At 43.5% G+C, this 23,656-nt stretch overlaps 2 protein-coding genes across 2 annotated transcripts; one reads left to right on the top strand and one right to left on the bottom strand.

Annotated features, from left to right (window-relative positions):
- Positions 1 to 158: 158 nt before the first annotated feature.
- fbl (fibrillarin) lies at positions 159 to 11,380 on the bottom strand. Its single transcript, XM_034697073.1, has 10 exons — positions 11,317 to 11,380; positions 8,633 to 8,833; positions 6,531 to 6,656; positions 6,276 to 6,434; positions 6,060 to 6,154; positions 5,606 to 5,776; positions 4,751 to 4,883; positions 4,259 to 4,371; positions 3,940 to 4,085; positions 159 to 818 (listed from the first exon to the last, which is right to left on the bottom strand). The coding sequence occupies exons 2-10, from the start codon at positions 8,640 to 8,642 to the stop codon at positions 794 to 796; spliced, it is 978 nt and encodes a 325-aa protein (XP_034552964.1). The 5' UTR covers positions 8,643 to 8,833; positions 11,317 to 11,380; the 3' UTR covers positions 159 to 793.
- sacm1lb (SAC1 like phosphatidylinositide phosphatase b) lies at positions 11,351 to 22,655 on the top strand. The gene is made up of 20 exons (XM_034697068.1): positions 11,351 to 11,464; positions 12,729 to 12,826; positions 13,423 to 13,497; positions 13,570 to 13,697; positions 13,954 to 14,103; positions 14,190 to 14,249; positions 14,373 to 14,406; positions 15,322 to 15,423; positions 15,629 to 15,714; positions 17,659 to 17,745; positions 17,819 to 17,887; positions 18,017 to 18,096; positions 18,171 to 18,269; positions 18,352 to 18,490; positions 19,231 to 19,300; positions 19,420 to 19,492; positions 19,584 to 19,677; positions 19,874 to 19,966; positions 20,042 to 20,099; positions 20,387 to 22,655. Exons 1-20 carry the CDS (start codon positions 11,436 to 11,438, stop codon positions 20,521 to 20,523), a joined length of 1,761 nt encoding a protein of 586 aa, XP_034552959.1. The 5' UTR covers positions 11,351 to 11,435; the 3' UTR covers positions 20,524 to 22,655.
- The last annotated feature ends 1,001 nt before the right edge of the window (positions 22,656 to 23,656 follow it).

Here is a 23,656-nt window from a genome sequence, read left to right as displayed (position 1 = left end):
TTAATATTTGTGTTTGTTCGATTCAAATAAGGAAATAAAAAGTGACGCGAAGCGAAAAGGCCGACATGGAGTGATGTTCATGTCCTCTTCCTCCTCCGTTATTCACTGAAACATAGACTTTATTTTCTCCTCCACTGAGTCAAAGAACACAACATTCATAAACAAGAATAGTAAATATTTTATTAAAACAAAGCCATCCATCAGGTCAAAAACAAACAGTTGTAAATCACAACCATCCTTCTTCATACAACAAAATCTATAACAACAGTTTGATCCTAGGATAGAGAGAAAGAGTATATCTGTACACACAGGGCCCCCCAGCTCACCTCCAAACACCTGCTTTAAAGCCTCCTTCTCTACAGGGAGTTATTACACAGACACAAAACAACACAGACACTTCTCCTCACTGTACATCAGGTGGGACAACGTTCACACATTCAGGTGTGACGAGGAGACTGTACAGTCTGTACAGTATCAGGAGCACAGGTATAGAGAAGGAGGGGCAGAAAACATGATTTCATTAAAACAAACCTGTTAGCTCAGAGACGAGCTCAGAGCAGGGTTAAGGAAATAAAAGGTTCGGACCGCTACAGGAAAAATAAACTGTTCATCCCGTCTGTGTAAACCATCTGTATCTGAAGACACAGACCTGAATAACAATAACTCAATAACAAAGAGAGTCCAGCAGTCGGTCAGCGGTCAGGCAGGTGGAGGTGTGGTGGTGGACGTTCGATATAAACATGGGCAGAACGTAAAGCAGGTGGTGATCGGTCTCCCAGAGTCTCGGCATCACTCATTTCTTTGCTTTGGGTGGAGGTCTGAGGAGAGAGAGAGACGAGCAGGGGTTAGAACATGAAGCAGATGGAGGCTGTGTGTTTGGGGGGATGTAGTGTGTTTGGGTGGATGTCGTGTGCTTGAGTAGATGCAGTGAGTTTGGGTTGATGTGTGTTTGTGTGGATGTTGTGTTTGTGTGGACTTTATATGTTTGATTATAATCAGGAAGATTGAGCCACCTTAAAGCTCCGGTGAGTAACTTTTGGTTGGTGGTGATTTTGGTGCCCCCTGTGGACAAACAGCTGACCATGTCTTGTTCATATGTCTGTGCTGTTTTCTGATAGATAATCTCTGCTTCATTAAGAGTCACATATGACTAGTTAAGAGTATTTGCCACGGACACAGGAACAGTATTTTCAGCGTTCGGTGAATCACATTATCCATCACCTACCCTGTCATGTTGGGGAAGGTTATGAGCTTTAAAACTATAGAAACAGTAGATTATGTCTCTGATGGTCTTTATTGTTACTGAACATCCTGTGGAGGCATCAGTCAGCTACAGCTTGTTTCATAACCAGCATAAAAAAATTCTCACAGGAGCTTTAAAGTAAACAATGATTAACCCTTTGAACCTGCAGTTATAAAACCGATTCAAATTTAGACAATCAGGAATGAAGTCTGGTATTACTTGTTCAACTTTAAAAAGGAACTTTTAGGTACAGGAAGCATTTAAAACACTGCAAGGAACAACATGTTGCCCTCAACGTGAGAAATGAAGATAAAGCTGTCCGCAGCATTAGAGCTTTAATGATTGATGAATCAGAAGAACAAATCACCAAATCTAAAACGTACTGATTCAGTAATTTGAGAAAGATTGAATGTTTGATGCTGGAGCTGTCAGTTTAAGCTTCAGCTGATTTTATAAACCAATTTGTTAATACAGTTTTTGATTTTAAGACGTTAATGTGAATGATTCTGAAATCTGATGACGTCTTTTTGAATCGGAAAAACTCAAAGACTTTTCATTTCCATCATAAACTTCACTTTTAACACTTTTCTCTACATCGACTCCTTCATACCAGGGTAACCATACAGAGAGGTGTTACTCAGAGGACGGCCTGAATATCAAGATCCAGATAAAGCTTTGTCTCAGACACGTCCAGCTCTGATCACTGACTCTCAGCAGGCATTAGCGGCACATTTCAAAACTAACATGTAAAACATATTGATGATCAGCATCAGTGATCAGGAGCAGATTATCAGCTCATAAATCTCTTACATGAAGCCATGACACTGTTTCAGAAATATCCTTCAGTTCATTAAAGACGAACACTTTAACACTCAGAATATTAATGATGATTCTGTTGTTTTTTATCCAAACTGTTTTGAAATGTTCCGTTTCTCCTCGTCAACATTTCTCTGATATAAAACCGTCTCTCACATATCTCAGTAAATTCTGGTTCATAAGTTATAGAATATGAGGCTGTTATTAGAGGAATACATCATGAATAAAAGTTTTAAAACATAAAGACCCGATGAGATGAAACTCTTCTTAAAGCAGTGATTTGTTTATAACACCTCTGGATCAGTGTGCAGCTTTTTATCATCTTCAGAATAAATCTAACTTAATTTAACGCAGACTCGTATTTGAATTTTAACCATGAACTCACTGTGCTGTCATCATCATTAACTTAACACCTGTGAGGTGCAGATCATCTACAGACTGTCTGCAGGTCTGTGTGACTTCAGCTCAGTTGTGAGGGGCTGGACTGACAGTTGAGCCCTCATAATGACCACCAGGTGGAGATGTTTCACTCAGGTGAGCTCTTCTCTAACAGAGTAACAAACAGCACTTCAGAAAGTTCAGCTGTGTGTATATTTCATATTTCAACCGTCTGCTGCAGAAATGTTACGGTGGAGCATGAGGGTGAAGGTCAGGGTGGAGTTCAGCTGTTTGCTTCACACGTTACAGCAGTTTAGTGCAGGTGTGAAAGCAAGAGGGCTGCAAATAAGCACTACTTTTACAGTCGACTAGTCATCAATTGTTGATCAGATTAATTAGATAATGAAGTGCAGTTACCTGACTGACTTTAAACCTCCATCAGATCTTAAATTTACTCTGTCAAATCTAAATGTGCTGTTCAAACTCTGACATGTTTATGTGTCTGTTCTTTTATAACCAGTGTTAGAGTAGGCCTGATGGTGCTTTTTTGCTGCTCTGTTCAGAGGTCAGAGATGATGAAGAGAAAGATGAGAGGGAGGAATAACGATGGAGGGTAAAGGTTTTAAGGTGAAGGGCTGCAGTTATGAAGCTCTCACAGCTGATGTTTGAAGACCCTTTCTAATCAAGGTCCACTCTCCAGACGCTATTCTCCTCTTTGCCGAGGTTGAAATGCTCACAGACTTTACACGTTTTAGGACATGAAGGTTGTTCAACGACTGCAGATGTTTCATTTACCCGTCACTTCCCGCTCAACTCTCAGCAAAGATAGTAAAAATGTGAGGTGGCTCACTCCTCACCACCTCAGCATGAAAAACCTGCGTGATGACGTCACTGAGGAGTTATCAATGCTTATGATTCGTTCAGTCAGAGTTTAGTTAACAACTTGGACTCAAAGCTGCACCAAAGGAAACAGCTCCAGTAAAGACAGGCAGGAGATTTAAAGTCTGGATCCCTGCTGGGTTCACAGCACCAAGAAGCTCTGTAAGGAGCTTCAGGGAGATTAAAGAACCATTTAATTTACAGAATCAAATCCACTATTCACCATCAGTCTAATTTACACTACAGATTGTTTTCATACCACGCTTTTATTTTGAAGGTGTGTCTGGGACAGTTTTTGGTGACAGAGGTACCTAACAGAGTACTTCATTTGAGCCTACAGTGGACTGTAATCCGAGAAAGAAGTCATCATGAAACACGTGAGCTGCAGGTCAGCTATGTTCATTATTTAATAAAATCAGGTGACAGGAAATATTTGGTCCTGTGCGATCTCCCTCTACCTCTGTCTCCGTCTGTGCCCCTCTCTCTGCTCAGCTGGTGATGTGTTTCAGCACACATTTATTTTTACTAAATATTTCCCTGACACCTTTATAACACCTCAGAGAATATCCAGTTATGAAAGTGTGTGCGAGAAAGAATGTGTGTGCGTTTGTATGTGTGTGTACCTGTAAATGCCGACCACAATGGCGTGGTCTCTCTCGTATGGCTCTAGTGTGAGCTGCTCCTGTGGCTTCATGTTCTCTGCGCCCATCTTCTTCACCTCAGCTGCAAACACCGCCTCAGGAGCCGCCGTCGAGTCTATGCAGTTAGCCTACAGGTAAACACAGGTACAGTTAGCCTACAGGTAAACACAGGTGCAGTTAGCCTGCGGGTAAACACAGGTACAGTTAGCCTACAGGTAAACACAGGTACAGTTAGCCTACAGGTAAACCCAGGTACAGTTAGCCTACAGGTAAACACAGGTACAGTGGGGAGGTGTTGTACCTTGATGGAGATGACGAAGTGTCCTCCGTTCTTCAGGAAGTTATGAGCATTCAAAGCAACGATTCTTGTCTGATCAGGCTGAGCTACATCAGCAAAGATCACATCCACCATACCTGAGAGAGTGAGAAAGAGATTGTTATTAGGTGGGTTCCAGTTTACTGGTCCTGTATGAACTGATCCAAAGTGAACCCTGTGATCCGATCTCCTGGTATCTTGTAGTTTATTTCAAATGTTTTGGGTCCACACAAGCGTCTCACAGACTATCAAACTCTTTCTAACAGCTCTCAGATCTCTGACTGTGTTTCAGTCAGTCAATATTAAGATCCATAAACTACAGAAATAATAACTCTGAATAAAGAGAAAAACATGCATATTCCTAAATCTTAACACAAACCCTCAGAGCTCACAGGATTTAACTGGAGGTGTGTTGTTCACAACAGACAGGTACAGGAAGCAGACCCCTCTGCCTCTCTGATTTTCAGGACTACCTACCAACAAGCATGCGGTACTTGTGCGGGTGACGAGCGTCCTCGATGATGGGAATGATGTTTGTGCGTTTCTTCGCCACGTTGAGGAGATCACGACCTGATCGATGAGAGAACTCCACGGCGTAAACCAGACCCTCCTGTAACACACACACACACACACACAGGTTACTGCAACACACCATCACATAGACAGTGTGTTTAAACCTGGACCCTGTTATAGACCAGTTTTAGTCTAAATGAAGAGTAGAATTATCACACGCTCTGATCTCTCCCCTCGCTCTTACACCTGATCTGAAACAAACAGTTGATTCTCATAGTCTCGTCTCCTCTGCCACGTCTGTTTGTCTCTATAATCTCCTCAAATAGGAGGAGCTGAACGCAGACAGCGCCCTCTGCTGGTTCTGAAGAGCACTGCAGCATGTTACCCTTTGCTTTTTACTGTCCCTATATCAAATCAATCGTTTATTGTTAGAGACATTTTTACATCTTTCTCTCACTGTCTTGTTTTCAGTAACAGCTCCTTCACTCTCTCTTCACTTTATCGCTATGTAACTCCACCTAGCTCTCCCCCTGTCTGAGCTCCTGGTGGATGATATAACTTTAGATCTGCTTTCTTCCTGGTTCTTCTTGGTCCTACTGAACATAAACGGACACTGAGGAGAACAGGGGTTAACCTCACACTGGATCAATGTGCTGCAGGATCCATCTGTTCATTTGTCGTGTTAGAGTGGGTCTAAAACCCAAACTGATGATTTCAAATATCAAACCCACAGTTTGTTTACTCCTTGGATTAAATCAGATCCTTTCATCCTCTGAGATTCACTGAGCGTGTGTAGCACTGAGCATGTGCGGTACTGACCGGTCCGACGATGTCTGACACGTGGGACACTGTGGTTCCTGAAGCAGCTCCCAGGTACATGACCTTTGCCCCCGGCTTGATGTGAATCTGGTCGACTCCTCCCAAGATGGCTGCTGCCAGTTTGGATCTGAATGGGTTCCAGGCTCTGTACTCAATCTTCGTCTCTCCCTCCTGAAGGATAGAGCGTGAAAGAGTTAACATGGTGAGGACACGACAGACAGAAGACGACCTTACAGGGGGGCTGATGCATATCACTGAAGATTCACACACTGATGATGACGATGAGACAGAATGAAGCTTTACGTTTATCTCACGACAAACGTCAGGATTTTCCTCTCACAGCTTCAGATACGATCTCATCAAACTGTTACTGATGCTTTTATTTCTGTTTTACAACCACACGTGCTTTTATTTTGAAAATCTATATTATAACAGTTTGAATGAAGAGTCTCACCTCCACACTCATCCTCTTCTCTCCATACACAGACTCTCCCACCACCATGTTCCTCGTCACCAGAGCGTCCTCCTTTCCTCTGCAGATAAACACACCTGCACACACAAACACACACATACATACGGTTACATTAATGGATCACACACACACTGATTCATGATATTAAGAAACTCAGTGAAAACCATGCTGAATGTTGATCAAGCGAGATTTACAAACCTTCATGTCTGTGTGGCTCCACCATGACCTTCCTCCCAGCTCCAAAGCCTCCTCTGCCTCCCCTCCCTCTATCTCCAAAGCCTCCTCTTCCTCTCGGGCCCCCTCTGCCACCGCCCCGACCCCTGAATCCTCCTCCATCAGGAGACCTGAATCCTCCACCTGCGGGGACATTCAGGTGTGATTAGAGATGAATCATCAGGTAACAGACTATACAGACAACGTTTAAAAATACTTGATCCCTCCCTCAGGTCTCACCTCTTCCCCCTCTTCCTCCTCGTCCTCTGTCACCAAATCCTCCTCTTCCTCCTCTGTCACCAAATCCTCCTCTTCCTCCTCGGTCACCGGACCCTCCTCTGTATCCTCCTCCACGAGGACTGAACCCTGAAACACAGAAACACCTTGTCAGCTGACTGAAGCTGCGTGTTCGAACACCGGCAGACCGACGGATGAGGCAGAGAGCAGTGTGTTTGGACCCTGTGCACTCGCTCCTCGATGTCCCAGACGCAGAGAGAGGAGAGCGATCAGGTCTCACACCTCATTGGTAGGAGGCTTTGACCTTCTTTAATGTTTAAACCTGGCCCATCTGACACTGGTCCACAGAGGGTCTTTATAGTCCGTGTTAGAACAGTGAACTGAGACCACAGACCATATAAACATGGACTCTGTGACATCACACGTTACCCAAACTACTCTTAGATGACATAAAGAGGCCGGCCTTTAGACCCCCTGTTAAAAGCTACAGCGTACCAGCCTGTGAGTCAAGTCAGCCTTTACCCTTAATTATACAAAACTCATAACTCTAATCTTAGAAATGAACAAATCATGAAATAAAATCATAAATCCCTCCTGTACAGTGTGTGCTGTTCTTTTGAACCAGGCTGTAAATATAATTATTTCTACTGTAAGATCTACTCTTAGAATGGATGTGCGTGGAGCCAGCCTCTAGTGGACACTGGAGTAACTGCAGTTTTAACTGACATCATCTTCATTTCCCAAGATGGGAGGTTGTGGCTTGGTTGAGACGTTTTCCTAAAATGCTGCTGTTTTAATTTAGAGAGAGATATTTAACATTCAGATGTTTAGTTTAATTCAGCTCAAACATTTGTCACTGTGCTTCACCTCTGAGTTATATACTTCACACATCTCCCTAAATCCCTCCTGCAGCGTCTTACTGAAGGAACACTTTAGACGTTGTTACAGATTAGTTGAACACTTTAAATGTGCTGTGTTAGCATGCTGTGTTTAACACTAAATTCTGAACATTAGAACGGAATATAGCCAAGAACTTTAGAATTGAATATATCAAACAACTTTAGAATGGAATATATCAAAGAACTTTAGAACGGGACAGATCGAAGAACTTTATAACAAACAGATCAAAGTACTTTAGAATGGAACTGATCGAAGCCCCATAAAAGCAGAATTCTCAACAACAAAAGTAACACCAGGAACCTGATCACGCTTCATATTAGTTCAATCTGTATGAAGTAGTCCGTCACATACCCCCTCTGCCTGTTGACACTGGTAAAACCTTGGTGGTCTGGTTAAAGGCAGCATAATTTAAATTGGGGTTATGTAGATTTAAATCCTGCTCAGACTCTTATTATTTTACCTCCGTAACTTAGTGTCTCCGTGATGGTTGTGGTAACTCACGTGATGTAGAAAGGTCTATTTTAAAGGTGATCATTAAAAGTATTCTCCAAAACAATCTTTGGACATGTTGACGAAACATCTTATTTATCTTAGACTTTTCTTCAGTTTCATAAACATTACTACACGAGTTACTGTTCATTCTGTAAACCTCTCTCTGCCTGCTGGCTCATGAGGAGAGCACACTTTAAAGGATCACCTGGCTAACTTCATGCTAACACGCGCTATCACTAACTTTCCAGTGTTAGCCTCGTGGCACGAGAAACACACCTGCAGTAAACATCTCCTGCGTGTGTTTAGTAAAGTTAAAAAAAAAGCATGTTCAGATGAAATGTAATGTTTGGTTGTGCTCAGGCTCAGGGTTAGAGGAGACGTTCAGACTGAGAGAAGTTGAACACGTGTGTTTGTGTGCACCGCGTGCTGCTGGGCGCCTATTAGCTCGGGCTAACGGCTAACATTGTGTCAACTTGAATTGGACGTTAATGTTATATATTTAACTTCACTTATGGTCACATTAATCATGCATACGCGTTAATGTGTTTGTTTTATAAACGCATTAACTTTACAGAGAGGCTCCGCGGACAGCGTGGCGGTGTAGGCCAACACACACACACATTCAAAACTTCACACACACTCCGCAGACAAATCACACATAAACACACACAATGCTACATTAAAAAACACAGTAATCGAGTTTTATACTTTACCTGGCCTCATGTTGTCTGGTATAAATTGTTAGATTGAAGTTCTCGGTCTCCTCGGTCTGTGTCGGTGTGTCTCTCTGAGCGAGCAGGCGCAGTGTGAGCACACGTGCAGGAGTTCCTCATCTTCTTCGTGTTCCACGGCTGTTCCGTGTTTCACACATTGGACGCCGCAGCGCCACCTGCTGGAGGGGGGAGTTACAGTCTCTAAAATACACCGGAGGGGTTAATGCAGATAGATCCGTGCAATAAATTTAGACATTTTCTTCCACTCTCAGCACTACTCACCCTTTACAAAACTATATTTGAGCCTCATCTACTTTACTGCAATATCATATGGTGTAACACATTTCCAACTCACTTAAAAAAAACTTGAGACTTTCCAAAATAAAGTCATACTTGCCCTATCATCAGTAGTGGACAAAGTACACAGCTTCATTACTTAAGTTAAAGTATAGATACTTCATGTTAAATATGACTCCAATACAAGTAAAAGTTGTTCTGTCAGATTATAACTGGAGTTAAAGTACTGAAGTACTTGCTTTTAAAAATGCTTAAGTATTCAAAGTACTTCTTAAAAAAAATCTCAAAATGTTGTATTTTCACAATACATAAATGCAGTCAAGAATACATAGGAGTAACTAAAAACTATACCATGAAAAAAAAACAGCAACTGAGTTACTCCAAGCACAGACAACTTAGTTTGAAATGTTCATCTGGAATGAAATAAACGATACGCAGCTCAACACGCTTTCTCAGGTTGGACAGTGACCTTTTTGTATGTTTGGGCAGAGTGGGAAACAGGATGAACATTTCAAACGATACGTATAATTGTTCATTTCAAAAACCTCTAACACGGGCTGAAGATATGGCCATCATTACCACCTCTAAATGAACTGCCTGATCTGAGTGAAATCTACTCTGTGTTTGCTCCACGTTCAACCGTGGGATCAGATTTGAGAAAAGAGAAGGAAATTCATGAGCTGACGTCAAAGCAAAAGTAGTGAGTAACTAGAGCATTGATGAAATGTAGTGGAGTGGAGAGTGCAATAACTGTCTTCTGAATGTAGTGGAGTAAAAGTAATAAGTTCTGCCAAAAAATAATACTCAAGTAAAGTACAGATACTCAAAAAGTACAGTACTCAAGTAAATTTACTTTGTTACTGTCCACCACTGGTTATTATGTTATGATTTTACTTCTCCTACAGGAATAGTTTTCAACCGTTACAATCTTCTGAGGCGTCTGAGGAGTACAATTACCTCCAGAATGCCTGTATAATGTACCATACTGTCCAAAAACTGAACCAGAAATTGTGTAAGCTCATTCTAATCTTCCTACCCATGCACACACATGCCACCAGGAATAAAAACCTAATTACTTGGGAAAAACAAAGATAAAAATGTACCAACTTTAGCATTGATTGCAGAGGGCTGCAGATATGAAATGAGCTTGATGATGGGTTAAAAATGTCACTCCATCTTCAAGAAAAAGCTAATATTGCAACTTCTGGCAATGTATGATTAATTTACTGATCATATCAATGCACCCACTAATCTATGTATGTAACCACATTATTGGGATTGTCTGTTGTGTGTGTGTTGTCTGTTAGTATGTTGTTGTATCTTGTCTGTTACCACTTTATTTGTGGGAAATTGGGCCCCATATTAAAAGCTTTAAATAGCTTCCTTTGGGTCACCCCATTCCACACATCCAACCATTGTGAAATGTTTACTGAAGATATATAGATGTACATTTGTGATGATGTGTGTGAATAAACTAAACTAAAACTAAAACTAAATATAATATTACTGATAAAAAGGAGATGAAAATGTTCGTTTAGCCTCTTTAAGCCTGTCTTGTGCTGCTCCTCGGGGTTCTGTCCTGGATCCTTGCTGGTACCTACTCTGCAGGGCAACTTTCAAAGATGTTTCCTATCAATGCTGTGCAGATTTAAACGCTGAACTGTCTCTGATTTTCTGTTCTGACTGTATTAGTGGTATAAAAGCTACGACTGCAGTTAATCTTGAACAGCGATTCAACAAAGTTCTCTGCTTCTCATCATGCTGACAGATAAACAGATTGGTTTGTCCTTTTTTTGTATTACCATTTCCAACCATGTTTCCAAAAGGTGTGTTAAATGTAAACAGAAACAGGGTGTGATGAATTGAGATAACATGAACATTATTATTATTGTTATTATTATTTATATAATATAATATAATATAATATTATCGTTGATGTAGTCGTTATTTTTGTTGATATTATAATAATAATTATAAATAGCCATGAGCTCTGCATTAATTGAGAGATGTCACAGTGAGGGCTGACAAACACTGGAGCTTTAATCTAGTATTTAATTGTGTTGAAAGTGGATAGAATTACAGTGAATAAAATCACTGAACTGACGTGGGGCACCTCCAGGGGTTGGGACAGCTGTCCACTTTGCTCCCATCATATCAAGTTAGTCCAGCTCCTGAAATCATTAAAGTGCTGCTCAGAGGAGTAACATGAGGATGACATCTTAATTAATTAAGTTATGACGCGGATATGTTTATAAACCAGCTTTATAACTCTCTGTGTTTAGTGTAATCAGCTGTTCGCCTGACCAAATAATGCCAAATAATAAACTGTGCGCATATATATTAATAATAGTTATTAATAATAGTTATTAATCAAGAGGTATTATTACATGTAGGTCTATGATGTACTTGCGGTGCAGCGCCTCCTAGCGTCTGTGTTCGGCGCAGTCTGATGACGCAAGCAGACGGTGTGTCGCTGACACGTCACTGAAGTCAGACGTGAGGAAAGATGGCGAGCACCTATGAGAGTTTTAACTTGTAAGTGTCCTGATTCTGTGTTTGAGTGTTTCCATGATGTTTTAAAGTGTGTGTTCAGAGAGAGGAGGAGGAGGAGTGTGTGAGGATACTAACATGATGATGGTTACAGAGCTGATCCCGTCAGTGTGTGTGTGTTCCTGCTTCAACCACAGCTAACGGCTCACCTGAGCACACACACACACACACAGACTCACACACACACACACGGCGGTGTGAGGTTTGCCTGTGATTAAACATGAAGTTAATTTATATTAACATGAGTTCCGAGCTGTAAAGTACAGAAAGGCGACATGTTTGTTAGTTTGAGTCACAGTGCTGTGAGCTCAGTCACGTTAGCTCAGGTGGCTAACAGCTGCTCACTGTTGAAGTCTCTGTTTGTTACAGTAACTCTAACACAGCTCAGGTAGAGCATGGAGGTGTCAGACATGATGAGAGGAGAAACTAATGGTGCTTTCCATAGCAGCTAGGAACCTTCAGAGGAACTCTGTGACAGCAGGAACCAGGATCTAACTTTAGTTCCTGGGTAGTTAACCTCCCCCTGAAAGGTCCCTGCTGGGTGCAGGGTAGTACTTTCCAAAGGTCCAGTAACTTTAGGGGGGAGGGCCTTTAGTGCTGGAATTTCTGATTAGTAGAGGACCCGCAGTGTTTTTATTTCACCCTCCGTCCACAATAACACCACACACACCTGTGACTCACCAGGCTTAACAAAGAGAGCTGGGTGAAGAACTGAGAAGGTGTGACGTGTGTAAAATACATCAAAATACGAGATGGAGAATTAGATCTGATATTTCATCACAACAAAAACAAGAGTAAACAGAGTCAGACGTGTTGGAGTTTATGGAATAACCTCTCTGGTGTTCTCTCAGCTCGTTGTGAAGTGTCAGGTTATCTAAGTCCTGATCGTGTCTGGTTTTAGACCTTGGACTTTTGGAAGGAACTGTTCATACAGGAGACCGATCCCGGGCCAAAGTCCTCAAAGAAGGCAGTTACTGAGAACTGACTTCATGTTGAAGTCAATAACCATAGCTGTCAATCAGAAGTCTCACTACATCAAACCTCTCAGTGGATCCCTGCTCAGCGTAATCTCTCTGTTACAAACTGAATGTGATTGATAAAGTCGCTCTCCTTCCTTTAAATAAAGAGTCTCAGAACAGACGTCAAAGTATTTAGAATAATTTCTCAGAAAGGAATAGTTCAACTTAAAGTTAAAGTTCAGCTGAGTACAGAAAACCTGGCAGATAAATATTTGTCTTTTTACCTGCAGACGCACCACACCTGAGAAGTTCTACATTGAGGCGTGTGATGATGGCTGTGAGGACGTCCTGGCCATCGACAGAGTGTCGACGGAGATGACGCTCACAGGTAAGAACAGCACAGGTGGAGAGGTGATCAGATACAGAGACTGACTCAGAGTCCTCCACTCTAAAGAAGAGAAAAGGGACCACCCAGTATGTTAGCAGATCAGAGTTCAAAGCCAGCATCCCTGATGGTATGGGGATCATAAGAGTCCATGGCATGGGTAGCTTCCACATCTGTGAAGGCTCCATTAATGCTGAACAATATATACAGGTTTAGAGCAACATAGGATGCCATCCAAACAATGGCGTCTTCAGGAAGACCTTACATATTTCAGCAACACAATGCCAAATCACATTCTGGACGTATTACAACAGAATGGCTCTGTAGTAGAGGAGTCCAGGTGCTGGACTGGCCTGCCTGCAGCTCAGTGCTGAAACAGTCAGAGTCTCTGTCTGTCTGATTCCAGGACAGAGACAGCCTCCTGCTCAGAGCTGCAGGTTCATCCTGCATGCTGGTCCTTTAGTGAGTCTTTGCTGTTCTGAGCACTTCTCTGTCTTTGCTTTATTTTATTTTCATTAAATCTTAAAACTCTTTTTGATGAAAACATGAAGAACCAGAGGTCAGGAGAGGAGGAAGTTAACCCTCTGCTCTGTCCTTAGTGAGGAGGGACGTCCCCGTCTCCGCTGACGGCAGGCCCATCTGTGGACTCATGGGGACGATACGTCTGGTAGCAGGTATGTTCAGAGTAACTCAGCATGTGTGTGTTCATGCTGTCCATCCCCACTGAGCTCACCTGTTTGCATCAGGTATGTACCTGGTGGTCATCACCAAGAAGAAGAAGGTGGGAGACCTGCTGGGACACGCTGTGTGGAAGGCTGCAGACTTCGACATCATCTCCTTCAAGAAGACCATCCTACATCTGACGGACAACCAGGTGAGAGCTCATCGTACTGAGGGAGGTTACCTGAGCAGGACGCAGTGAGCTCACACACACACACACACACACACACACACACACACACACACACACACACACACACACACACACACACACACACACACACACACACACAGATAGAAGACTCTGAGCAGAGAGGAGACGTTACAACTGAAACAAACCTGACCAACACGTCTCTCTGCTCGTACTGAGGACCCGATGAGACGCTAACGTGTTGTACGTCTCACTCCAGATGCAGGACAACAAGACCCTCCTGTCCATGATCAACGGCGTGCTCCACACGGACAGCTTCTACTTTGCCACAGACTACGACCTGACTCACACCCTGCAGCGCCTCGCCAACACCAGCCCAGAGTTCCAGGAGATGAGTCTGCTGGAGAGGGTACAAACCACAAGGAGTCCTGGGACTGCAATGATAACTAGCTTTTAATGATGTCATCAGGCTAACATGTGGTCTCTGTGTTTCAGGCCGATCAGCGTTTTGTGTGGAACGGTCACCTGCTGAGAGAGTTCATGACGCAGCCAGAGGTCAGAGGTCACACTGCTGTCTCCTTTCTTTTATATAGTTTGGATTTTAAATGAATGTGTGTAAGATAACGTGCTTCAGCTCTGAGCACAGAGATGATCAACTCGTCTGCTCTCCTCTTACAGTTACATAAGTTCGTGTTTCCTGTGGTCCACGGCTGTATCCTTCACCTGTGATCAAATGTTGTAACATGACCTGATTTAAGTCCCCCATGCGTGTTCTGATGCTGACACGATAAACGCATCCTCTCATGTGAGCGCGCTCAGAGCCTGGAGCAGGAAGTCATTCACTGATTGGACGCTTTAGGGGCTCAGAACTTCTCTGAAACTTCACATCACCTGAGTTTAATAGCGGACCTTAAAACAGTCACTGAGGGCACCCTGAAACAGACCACAAACAGTCTTAAAACTGATCTCCTCGTTTCCTCTCTCCTTCTCTTCATTTCCTTCATGTCCGGTCTGAGGGACATAGACTGAAGTGGAGGATGCGAAGATGGAGCTTTAGGATGCACCCCGGGTATGTCAAGCTCACTTAGAGGTACATCCTCCAGGATCACCTGCAGCCCGGGATTTATACACAGCATCAGAAAAGGCTCCCCCCAGTGTTTAATGTTGGTATTACATGCACCCAGTCACCTCGTGTTTAATACACTCTACAGATACAGACCACTTCAGCCCCAACACATCTTCAGAGTATAAGATCCATTACCTGATGTTGGAGGACCAGTTGATCGGATCAGATCTGACTGAAGCATGAAATAAGTCCCTGTGTCAGATTATTCATCTATAACTGTATAATGTTTGTTTGTTGATGAAGATGAATGAAACAACATCAGTCTGAGTGAGGAGAAGCTGTCCTCCTGAAGTCTTCCTCCTCTCTCTCACCCCATCGTCTGGAAGTCTTCCTCCTCTCTCTCACCCCGTCGTCCTGAAGTCTTCCTCCTCTCTCTCACCCTGTCATCCGGAAGTCTTCCTCCTCTCTCACCCCGTCGTCCTCAGTCACGCCTCTGAATGTTTCTGTAATGTCTGTAACCGTCTCCACCTCAGTCCTGTTTCTTAACTCAGTTGTGATCAGTCATCGCTCTCAGGTCGAGCTGCATCAACGGGAAAGTGTTTGAATGGAGCATCGTCTCCAGGAGGAGCTGCTTCAGAGCCGGAGTCCGGTACTACATCAGAGGTGAGACTGAAGACCCCTGAGCCCTCATTTCACTGTCTCCAAACGTATGATTCACGGGTGAATCCTGTAACGCGCACAGCTCGCATGTCATCTCACGTCTCTGTCTCCTGTAGAAGTGAGCTCTGAAGGTCCAGAGGACACCATGAGGAGTAAACTGTTACTGTGGCTGCCTGTCTCTAACAGATGTTTGTGTTTCTGTGTGCAGGTATCGACACAGAGGGCCACGCTGCTAACTACGTGGAAACGGAGCAGATTGTTCAGTTCAACAGTGCCAAGGCTTCGTTTGTTCAGGTGAGGCTCAGTCCAGTCTTAGACTCTATCTACAGAACCTCAGAGGAGACAGGAAAGTGAACTGCTGTCGAGGATCGTTATTTAAATGTTCAGTTTATCAGAGTCTTCTTTCTTTGTCTCTGGTAAAAGCTGAGGTCTCAGTCTTTGCTTTATTCATGATGAAGTCAGGAGATCAGTTCCTGCCAAAGTGGCAATGTGAACTGGATAAAATGACAGCATGTGATTTATATGTACAATTTAAACAAGATGTGAAACTAGAAGTATAGACAGGCTATCTGTAATTTTAGAATGAATAACACCAGGATCCTTATGGTTACTGGAAGGTATAAAGGCCTGGATAGAAAACAAAGGATTTGTAATCTCTGTAATGATGATCGTGTGGGCGATGAGTACCATATTTTCTTTTAGTGCAAGAACACAAGCATTCTGAGATATAGAGAGAGGTTGATACCAAAGTATTATTTAAAGGTGACATATCATGCTTTTTAATGGTTCTCTACCTGAAATATGTTTCCCTGGCATGTCTACAAACCCCCCCGAAAATGAAAAAAATCCATTCTGCCCCTGTTCTGATTTCTCCACCTCTCTGTAAATGTGTGCTGAAACGAGCCGTTTCAGTTTTCTTTGTTTTTGTTACGTCACAACAACATCCAGTCTTTAATGGAAAACAGAGCTCAGAGCTTGTTCATCCCATAGACTGTATAAACTACAGCTCAACCCCTCCTCCGTTTTTCATTACCTGCACACACATGTGCTAACAAGGTGCTTAGGAGGGAGGCATGCTAGTTGTAGGCTGTCTTAATAAACACAAAGGTCGGTTTTACTCCCCACGTCTGCAGATTTGAAGATCTAGTGGATAATTTGTATTTTTCATGGAAAAGTGCTAGCTTTTAGCATAGCCACATAGCTTCATGTTCGTAGCTGTGTACCAAGACACACGTTGACATACTGATAAATAAAACAACAAGAAACACTAAATCTGTGACCAATCGTTCAGAAAGGTCCTGCTACAGGCACCTCTCTGTCAGGATCAGATTCTGGACCACATTCAGAGGGTTGAAGTAACGCGGGTCTGTGAGCAGCCGTGTATATTCAGCCAACATGTAAACATTAGATCAACGTGCTGGAGAGCCGAGGGCACATCCACGTCCTGAGGGGGCGTGGTCAGAGAGAAAACAGACTGTTCTGAGCAGGGCTGAAGAAGAGGGTTTTTCAGGCATGCCAAAATCTGATTTCAAAGTGTTTTTTGAGCATAAACTTTAAAGACGTGTTTTGGGGACCTCTTAGACCAATATATATTGATGAAAAAGAGCGTAATATGTAACCTTTAAAACGTCCCTCTGTGTTTGAATTGATTCTATTTTTGCAATCAGATAAGCCAAAAGTTATTTGCAAATTAGGGACTTTTCTGAAAAATGTGCTAACATTGTTTTAAATCAGATCTGTTGTACTTCAGCCATGCTGTGTGCCCTCATTATATTATATATATTTTTTATTTGTAATTTATGTTCTGTCTGTGGCTCCATACCATGTGATCATGGTCTAAACAATCAGACATGTTCTCTCCGTGTGTTTATACAAATGAAAACATTAACACACCTCGACACTCTGCTCATCAGAAGAAGCTCTTTAAAACTAAAATCATTCAGAGCTCAGACAACTTCTGGAGTCTGAAGGGGGTCATGCAGGATGAATTGTTTGATTGAAAGATTGAAATTTTTACTTGAAGGTTGTGAGGAGACAATCGGAGTGTAAATGTTGCAGTCTACCTTTAATTAAGACCACCTTTCAGCACAGATCTTTCAAACATTTAGACCACCTTTCAGCTCAGATCCTTCAAACACGAAGACCATCTTTCAGCTCTGATCCTTCAAACATAGAAGACGTTGTGATAGATTAAAGACGTATGAATGAAGTGATGATGTGGTGTGTTTCCCTCCTCAGACCCGAGGCTCCATCCCCTTCTACTGGTCCCAGAGACCCAACCTCAAATACAAACCAAAACCTCAGATCAGCAAAACCATCAACCACGTGAGTCAGATTTTGAGACCAAATCCTCTCAGACCTTTATCTCCTTCTTTAACACGCTGCTCTCCTTCTGCAGCTGGACGGGTTCCAGAGACACTTCGACTCTCAGATCATCCTCTACGGACGACAAGTCATCCTCAACCTGGTGAGACGTGTTCTTAATCTGTTTTACATCAGAGGTCACAGCGTCAGGTGGAGAGTAGAGACAGAGAGTAGAGACAGTTAGTCCAACATGTGTGTTTGATCCGACATGAGATGAGTCTTCTGTTTTCAGATCAACCAGAAAGGCTCAGAGAAGCCTCTGGAGCTGGCTTTTGACAAGATGGTGAGCAGCCTGGGTAACGGCATGATCAAGTAAGCTCCTCCCCTCTCTGACGTTTCCTGCAGCACGGTTAGACTCTTGTGTTCACCTGCTGCTCCTTCTGCAGGTACATTGCCTTTGACTTCCACAAGGAGTGCAGCCGCATGAGGTGGCACCGCCTGCAGATCCTCCTCGACATGGTGGCCGAGATGCAGGACGAGTTCGGGTCAGTGAGACGATTACAGAGTCTGTGGAGGCGTCATATATCAGTGTACAAGAGGAGTAACTATACGTGCGTGTGTGTTCAGATACTTCCTGGTGGATGCAGACGGGAAGGTGATGTTGAATCAGGACGGGACGTTTCGCAGTAACTGCATGGACTGTTTGGACCGGACCAACGTCATCCAGAGTCTGCTGGCCCGGCGGTCGCTGCAGTCTCAGCTCAGGGTGAGTTCACACGGCCTCATCACGGTTTGTATATTTGTTTGTTGTCTTTAACTTTAAATACTATCACTTCTGCATGTGTGGACCTCAGGAGGAATAGTTGCTGATTGATGAGGATCTGAGAAAAGACAAAGACAGATTTATGTTAAATGTTCAAGCTGAGCTGCTTCCCCTTCGCATGGACTTTGGCCCGCTCCCTGAAAATGTCCTCCTGAAGTCAGGGTGACCTTGATGTCACTTCCTGCCTCCCTCTTCCTCGTCTTCACACTGAGAGAGACTCGTGTGAGAGCAGCTTTGGAACATTTCAGGGACAGAGGTCCTGAAAACCTTTAGAGGATTTCAGGAGTGCATGTTTAAACTCTGACGGTGCCCTCTAGTGGCTAAACGGAAGCAGGAACAGCATGAACCATCTCGTGTGGTTACCAAACTGTTTCAACCCCTTCACACTGGATCAGAAGAGAATCTGTCCGAACACACACCTGAGCAAACACAAAGACCGTGTTATATGAGGGAGAATTTTACAGTCCCACAACGACGACGACGACTTGCTGAGATTACATTTACAAATTACAGGAGGATTTCAGACAGCAGGAAGGCTTCTTAATGTGTGTGTTTGTGTGTTTGTGTGTGTGTGTTTGTGTGTGTGTGTGTGTGTGTTTGTGTGTGTGTGTGTGTGTGTGTGTGTGTGTGTGTGTGTGTGTTTGTGTGTGTGTGTGTGTGTGTGTGTGTGTGTGTGTGTGCAGAAAATGGGAGTCCTCCACATCGGTCAGCTGATTGAGGAGCAGGCAGACTTTGAGAAGACGTACAAGAGCGGTGAGTTCTTCTTCAGCAGTTTTTCAAGAAGAATAATCAGTCAAACCTCCGGAGGAGTGACGCTAACCTGACGTTTGTGTGTGTCTATGTTTGTGTGTGTGTTTGTGTGTGTTGTACAGCGTGGGCAGATAATGCTGATGCCTGTGCAAAACAGTATGCAGGAACAGGAGCCTTAAAGACGGACTTTACCAGGTCAGAGGTCACGCCTCATCATTTTTCCTGACAGTAAAGGTCAGCAGGTTCAGAGTTCACTTCATCACTGTGAGTGTTTCTGGTCGTTCAGGACGGGGAAGAGGACTCAGTGGGGTCTGCTGATGGACGGCTGGAACTCCATGATCAGATATTACAAAAACAACTTTTCTGACGGCTTCAGACAGGTGAGTCCACACGTCCACTCTGAGGAGTGGAGTGGAGTGGAGGAGAGGAGTGGAGTGAAAGAAGAGAGGGTTTATGAGTTTTAAGGAGAACCTGAAGCTGACTGTTTGTTTGACCCCATCATGGACTGAAGAGTTTATGTTTGAATGCTGAGCGCTCTCAGGTACAGGTCAGAGTGAATCAGTCTGTTTGATGCAGGACTCCATCGATCTGTTCCTGGGGAACTACGCTGTGGATGAAGGGGACTGGATGGCTCCTCTGAGAGACCCCAAAGACTGGAAGTTCCTTACGGTAAGACCTGATCCGTTAGATCAAAGATCTGACCTCAGCTTTCCTCTCACCTCATGACTCTTCTTCTCTGTGTAGCTGCCGATCATCATGGTGGTGGCGTTCTCCATGTGCATCATCTGCCTGCTCATGGCCGGTGAGTCCAGCTACACAACTCTCCATCACAGGAGCCGTAACTCGACTCCACTTTATTATATAATAATATTAAATATATAACAGCTTTCAGCTCAGAGTGCGTCACATAGTAAAGTAAGGTCAGAAATACAGAGACTTAAAGATAAGTATCAGACAGTAACACTCAGACCAGCACCAGGAGGGTTAGCTCATCCTGCAGATACTTCATGTCTGATCTTAACACTCTGCAGAGGAGCAGCAGTAGATTTGATTTGTTCTCACTGACTCGGTCTTGCTGCCCCCCTTCAGGTGACACGTGGACGGAGACTCTGGCGTACGTCCTGTTCTGGGGGACAGCAAGCGTGGTGACGGGCGGGCTGATCCTCTTTAACGGTCAGGACTTTGTCGACGCTCCAAAGCTGGTCCAGAAGGAGAAGCTGGACTGAATGTGTGCGTGTGGAAAGCAGCTTGGCCCCGGAGAGCTCACTGCCTCTTCTTCACTCTACCCCCCCCAGCAACATCATCATCATCATCCTCAGGGCTGGAGCCTGTACTGATGGAGGCATGAGATGAGGAGGAGGGGGAGGAGGATGAGGAGGAGGAGGGGGAGGAGGAGGGGGCACCGGGGCCGGCCTCCTGCACCGTAGAGGAGTAGAGACAGAGACTGAGGGTGCGGAGGTGGGCTGCTGTCCACACTGCAGCGTCTTCAGGTGGACAGGACTGTCTGTCTGCTGGTTTCACTGGAACCTTTGTTTTTACTGGATGTCATAAATCTCTCGGGGTCGTTCGTGGATGCTGAGGGATCAGATCAGCTGCTGTGATGTCACAGCTCAGCTGTCAATCAATTACTGTATTGACTCTACATTTGCCTTTCTGTCTTTCTTCTCCTGTCTTCAGTTTATTTGATGTTTTCATGTAGAGGTGATCCGGTCCAGGGTAAACTGTTTAAAGACCAGTAAAGGGTCCATGGAGCTCAGAGGAAGCTCTCCTTTCACAGCCTCAGTCACACAGCCTGTCTGTCACATGACATCCTCAGTACCACAGGTATCTGTTGCCAACCTGTTGATGGTGCACCTGAGTGGTCTTATACTTCATATGTAAGAGGTATTTATGCTTCAGGGGAGTTCAAGTATCTAAACAAGACCCTGTTTTTAATGTATTTGTTGGGTGTTTATGTTCAGTAGAAGAAGCTTTTGAATCGCTCCGTCACATTTCTGCCACCTGTAGCCGTGAACGGAGCTGTGAGGGGCAGATGAGTCAAAGTGCATCCTCTACAGGTTATTGTTTCTGTGACTGACAGCCTCAAGCTTCTCTCTCACACCCTGCCCCCGAAGTGTCCCAAAGATGTTACTCACACGAGTCGCTCACAGCGTGAACTTCCCCCTGAGAGACAGGAGGGTGGACTCAGGAGGCAGGACAGGATGCTAAATGGAGGCTGTGGTCGCCCCCATGTAATGTTTACAAATTATCCAAGTTGTCGTGAAGCAGAGTCAGTGTTTGTCTTTCTATCATCGCTGCGTGTGATTGGACGTATTCACAGCATCAGCATCACATGATGTAAACGTCATCAGCCCGCCTCCTCACACCCAGGGACGTTACCTGACATTAACCTACTTTGCTCTCACATCAGCTCGTCCTCTCTCACAGCAGAGGAGTGAGAAATATCATGTTAGCCTTCACACATGAACTCATTCTTCCTCTCTGTAATGTTCTCTTAGAATAACAACCTGAGCCTGTCAGGGACAAAAACAAGACCTGTTAGTGGACTCACTTTGATCCATCAGGGATGAGAAAGCTGCAGGATGGAGAACACAAGTGGTGCATTTATAGAAGCTGTTTGTCATTTAAAACCAAAATATATATCAAAACAGGCCCAGAGTTCAGAGTACAGGGAAAACACCAACATACTGTTCAACAGTGTTTCTAACATTTACAGTAAGACTCAAACGGATGGGTCAGATGATGTTTTTAAAGTGAAGTCTGAATAGTTTTCATTAGTTAAAGCAGCAGGTTCAGGACCTGGAGTCTGATGAGGAGTTCCTGCAGCGTCAGAGACATGTGAGCAGCTGTTTCTTTTATGTTTTTATTTTGTCTGAATTGAACTTGTCCTTTAACGCTTTAAAAACACTGTGTTGGGCCTTTATTGGTTTTCCATCAGCACTGCACAGTCCTCTGCACGCGGGCAGCAGGATAAACATAAATACATATCTGATCCTTTGATAGAGTTCTGTTTGGACTGGCTCGAGGACACTCTTTAGGTCTCTCCTTTTAAAGCTGGAATCTTCTCTCTGATCTTAAATACTAACGTTCATATTGGTTAATGCTGTGTTCAGGTTTGTCTTCTGAAGTCGATATTTATCCGTCAGTCGCATCTTATTCAGTTTAATAAGGAACGACCAAATGCATCCTTAACTTCTGTCTCTGTAATGTTTGCTTTGTGCTTCTTTATGCAAGAAGATCCTCATGAACAGATTCTTTCTCAGATGCATGTACAGCTGATTAAAGAGAATAATTATGCCTTAATCTGAATTTGGATATGAAACTGAAACTAAGTCAAATAAAAGATATATAACTGAGACGAGCTGTGTGCTGCTGTCACCTTTACTTGTTACATTTCATCCTCAGACTGAAGTCAGAGAGCTTTGACTGTAAATGAAGAGACAATTTAACAAACCCCTCAGTTTTTGAATCCTCAGAGACTCTTTAAATCTGGATTAAAACACATCTTGTCCTCTGCATCACTATGATGCTGTGTTACTCTGAAACAAGATGCGTCTGCTCACTTTGTAGTACACACAAACATGACATATGCTGTTTCTAATATCTGTAAAGATAGATCCTATCATCGTCCTGACAAATTATCTTTATTCTGAGACACTAACTTAAAAAGAGCTCATCTTTGACTACCGAGTCAGTTTTAGGATACTCATTCTGAGACAGACAATACTACCGGCTGAGAGTACCCTCAATGTGAGTTGAGTTTGCCCACGGGAACAGAGAAGGTTCCCGTCAAAAGTCATGCCAACACCAGCATTCTCGCACTTTACAGATGAGGTCAGGAGATAGGGAGAGTGCGTGCGTGCGTGCGTGCGTGCGTGCGTGCGAAATAATAAAAACAATAAAAACATATTAATAATCCACATTGTTTATCAAGGAAACTCAGATTTGGTTGTCCCAAAGTCTAGATGGTTTGAACATCTTCAGTTGCAGCTCCTGAGCTCTGTAATTCTCCCTCCACACATTTGGCTGCCCCCCTCACTGCCTGCTTTTAAATCAAAACGCACTTTTACTCTTCAACTATTTTTGGCCTCATTATTTTTGATTAGTGAAATGTCCTAATGTGTTGTTTTGATGTTTAATTTTCAGTTCTGTTGGTCTCATTGTTGAGTTTCTGCTGTCTTAAATATCCTGCTTTTGCTTTGTGAACTCTGTGTTCAGTTTCATACTTTCATATTTTTTAGTTTATTTCTGTTTGCAGGTTTTTTGTTCAAAATAGCAGCCAGTTTCTTTAAACCCAGAACAATAATTCATTTATTACATTTAATCCAAAATAGTTTAATTTCTCTGCCTTATTTAGAT

This window comes from Notolabrus celidotus, chromosome 12, assembly GCF_009762535.1.
Source record: "Notolabrus celidotus isolate fNotCel1 chromosome 12, fNotCel1.pri, whole genome shotgun sequence".
Classification (NCBI taxonomy): domain Eukaryota; kingdom Metazoa; phylum Chordata; class Actinopteri; order Labriformes; family Labridae; genus Notolabrus; species Notolabrus celidotus.
The sequence above is the reverse complement of the archived record's forward strand: the minus strand, read 5'-3'. Positions and strand labels throughout refer to the sequence as shown.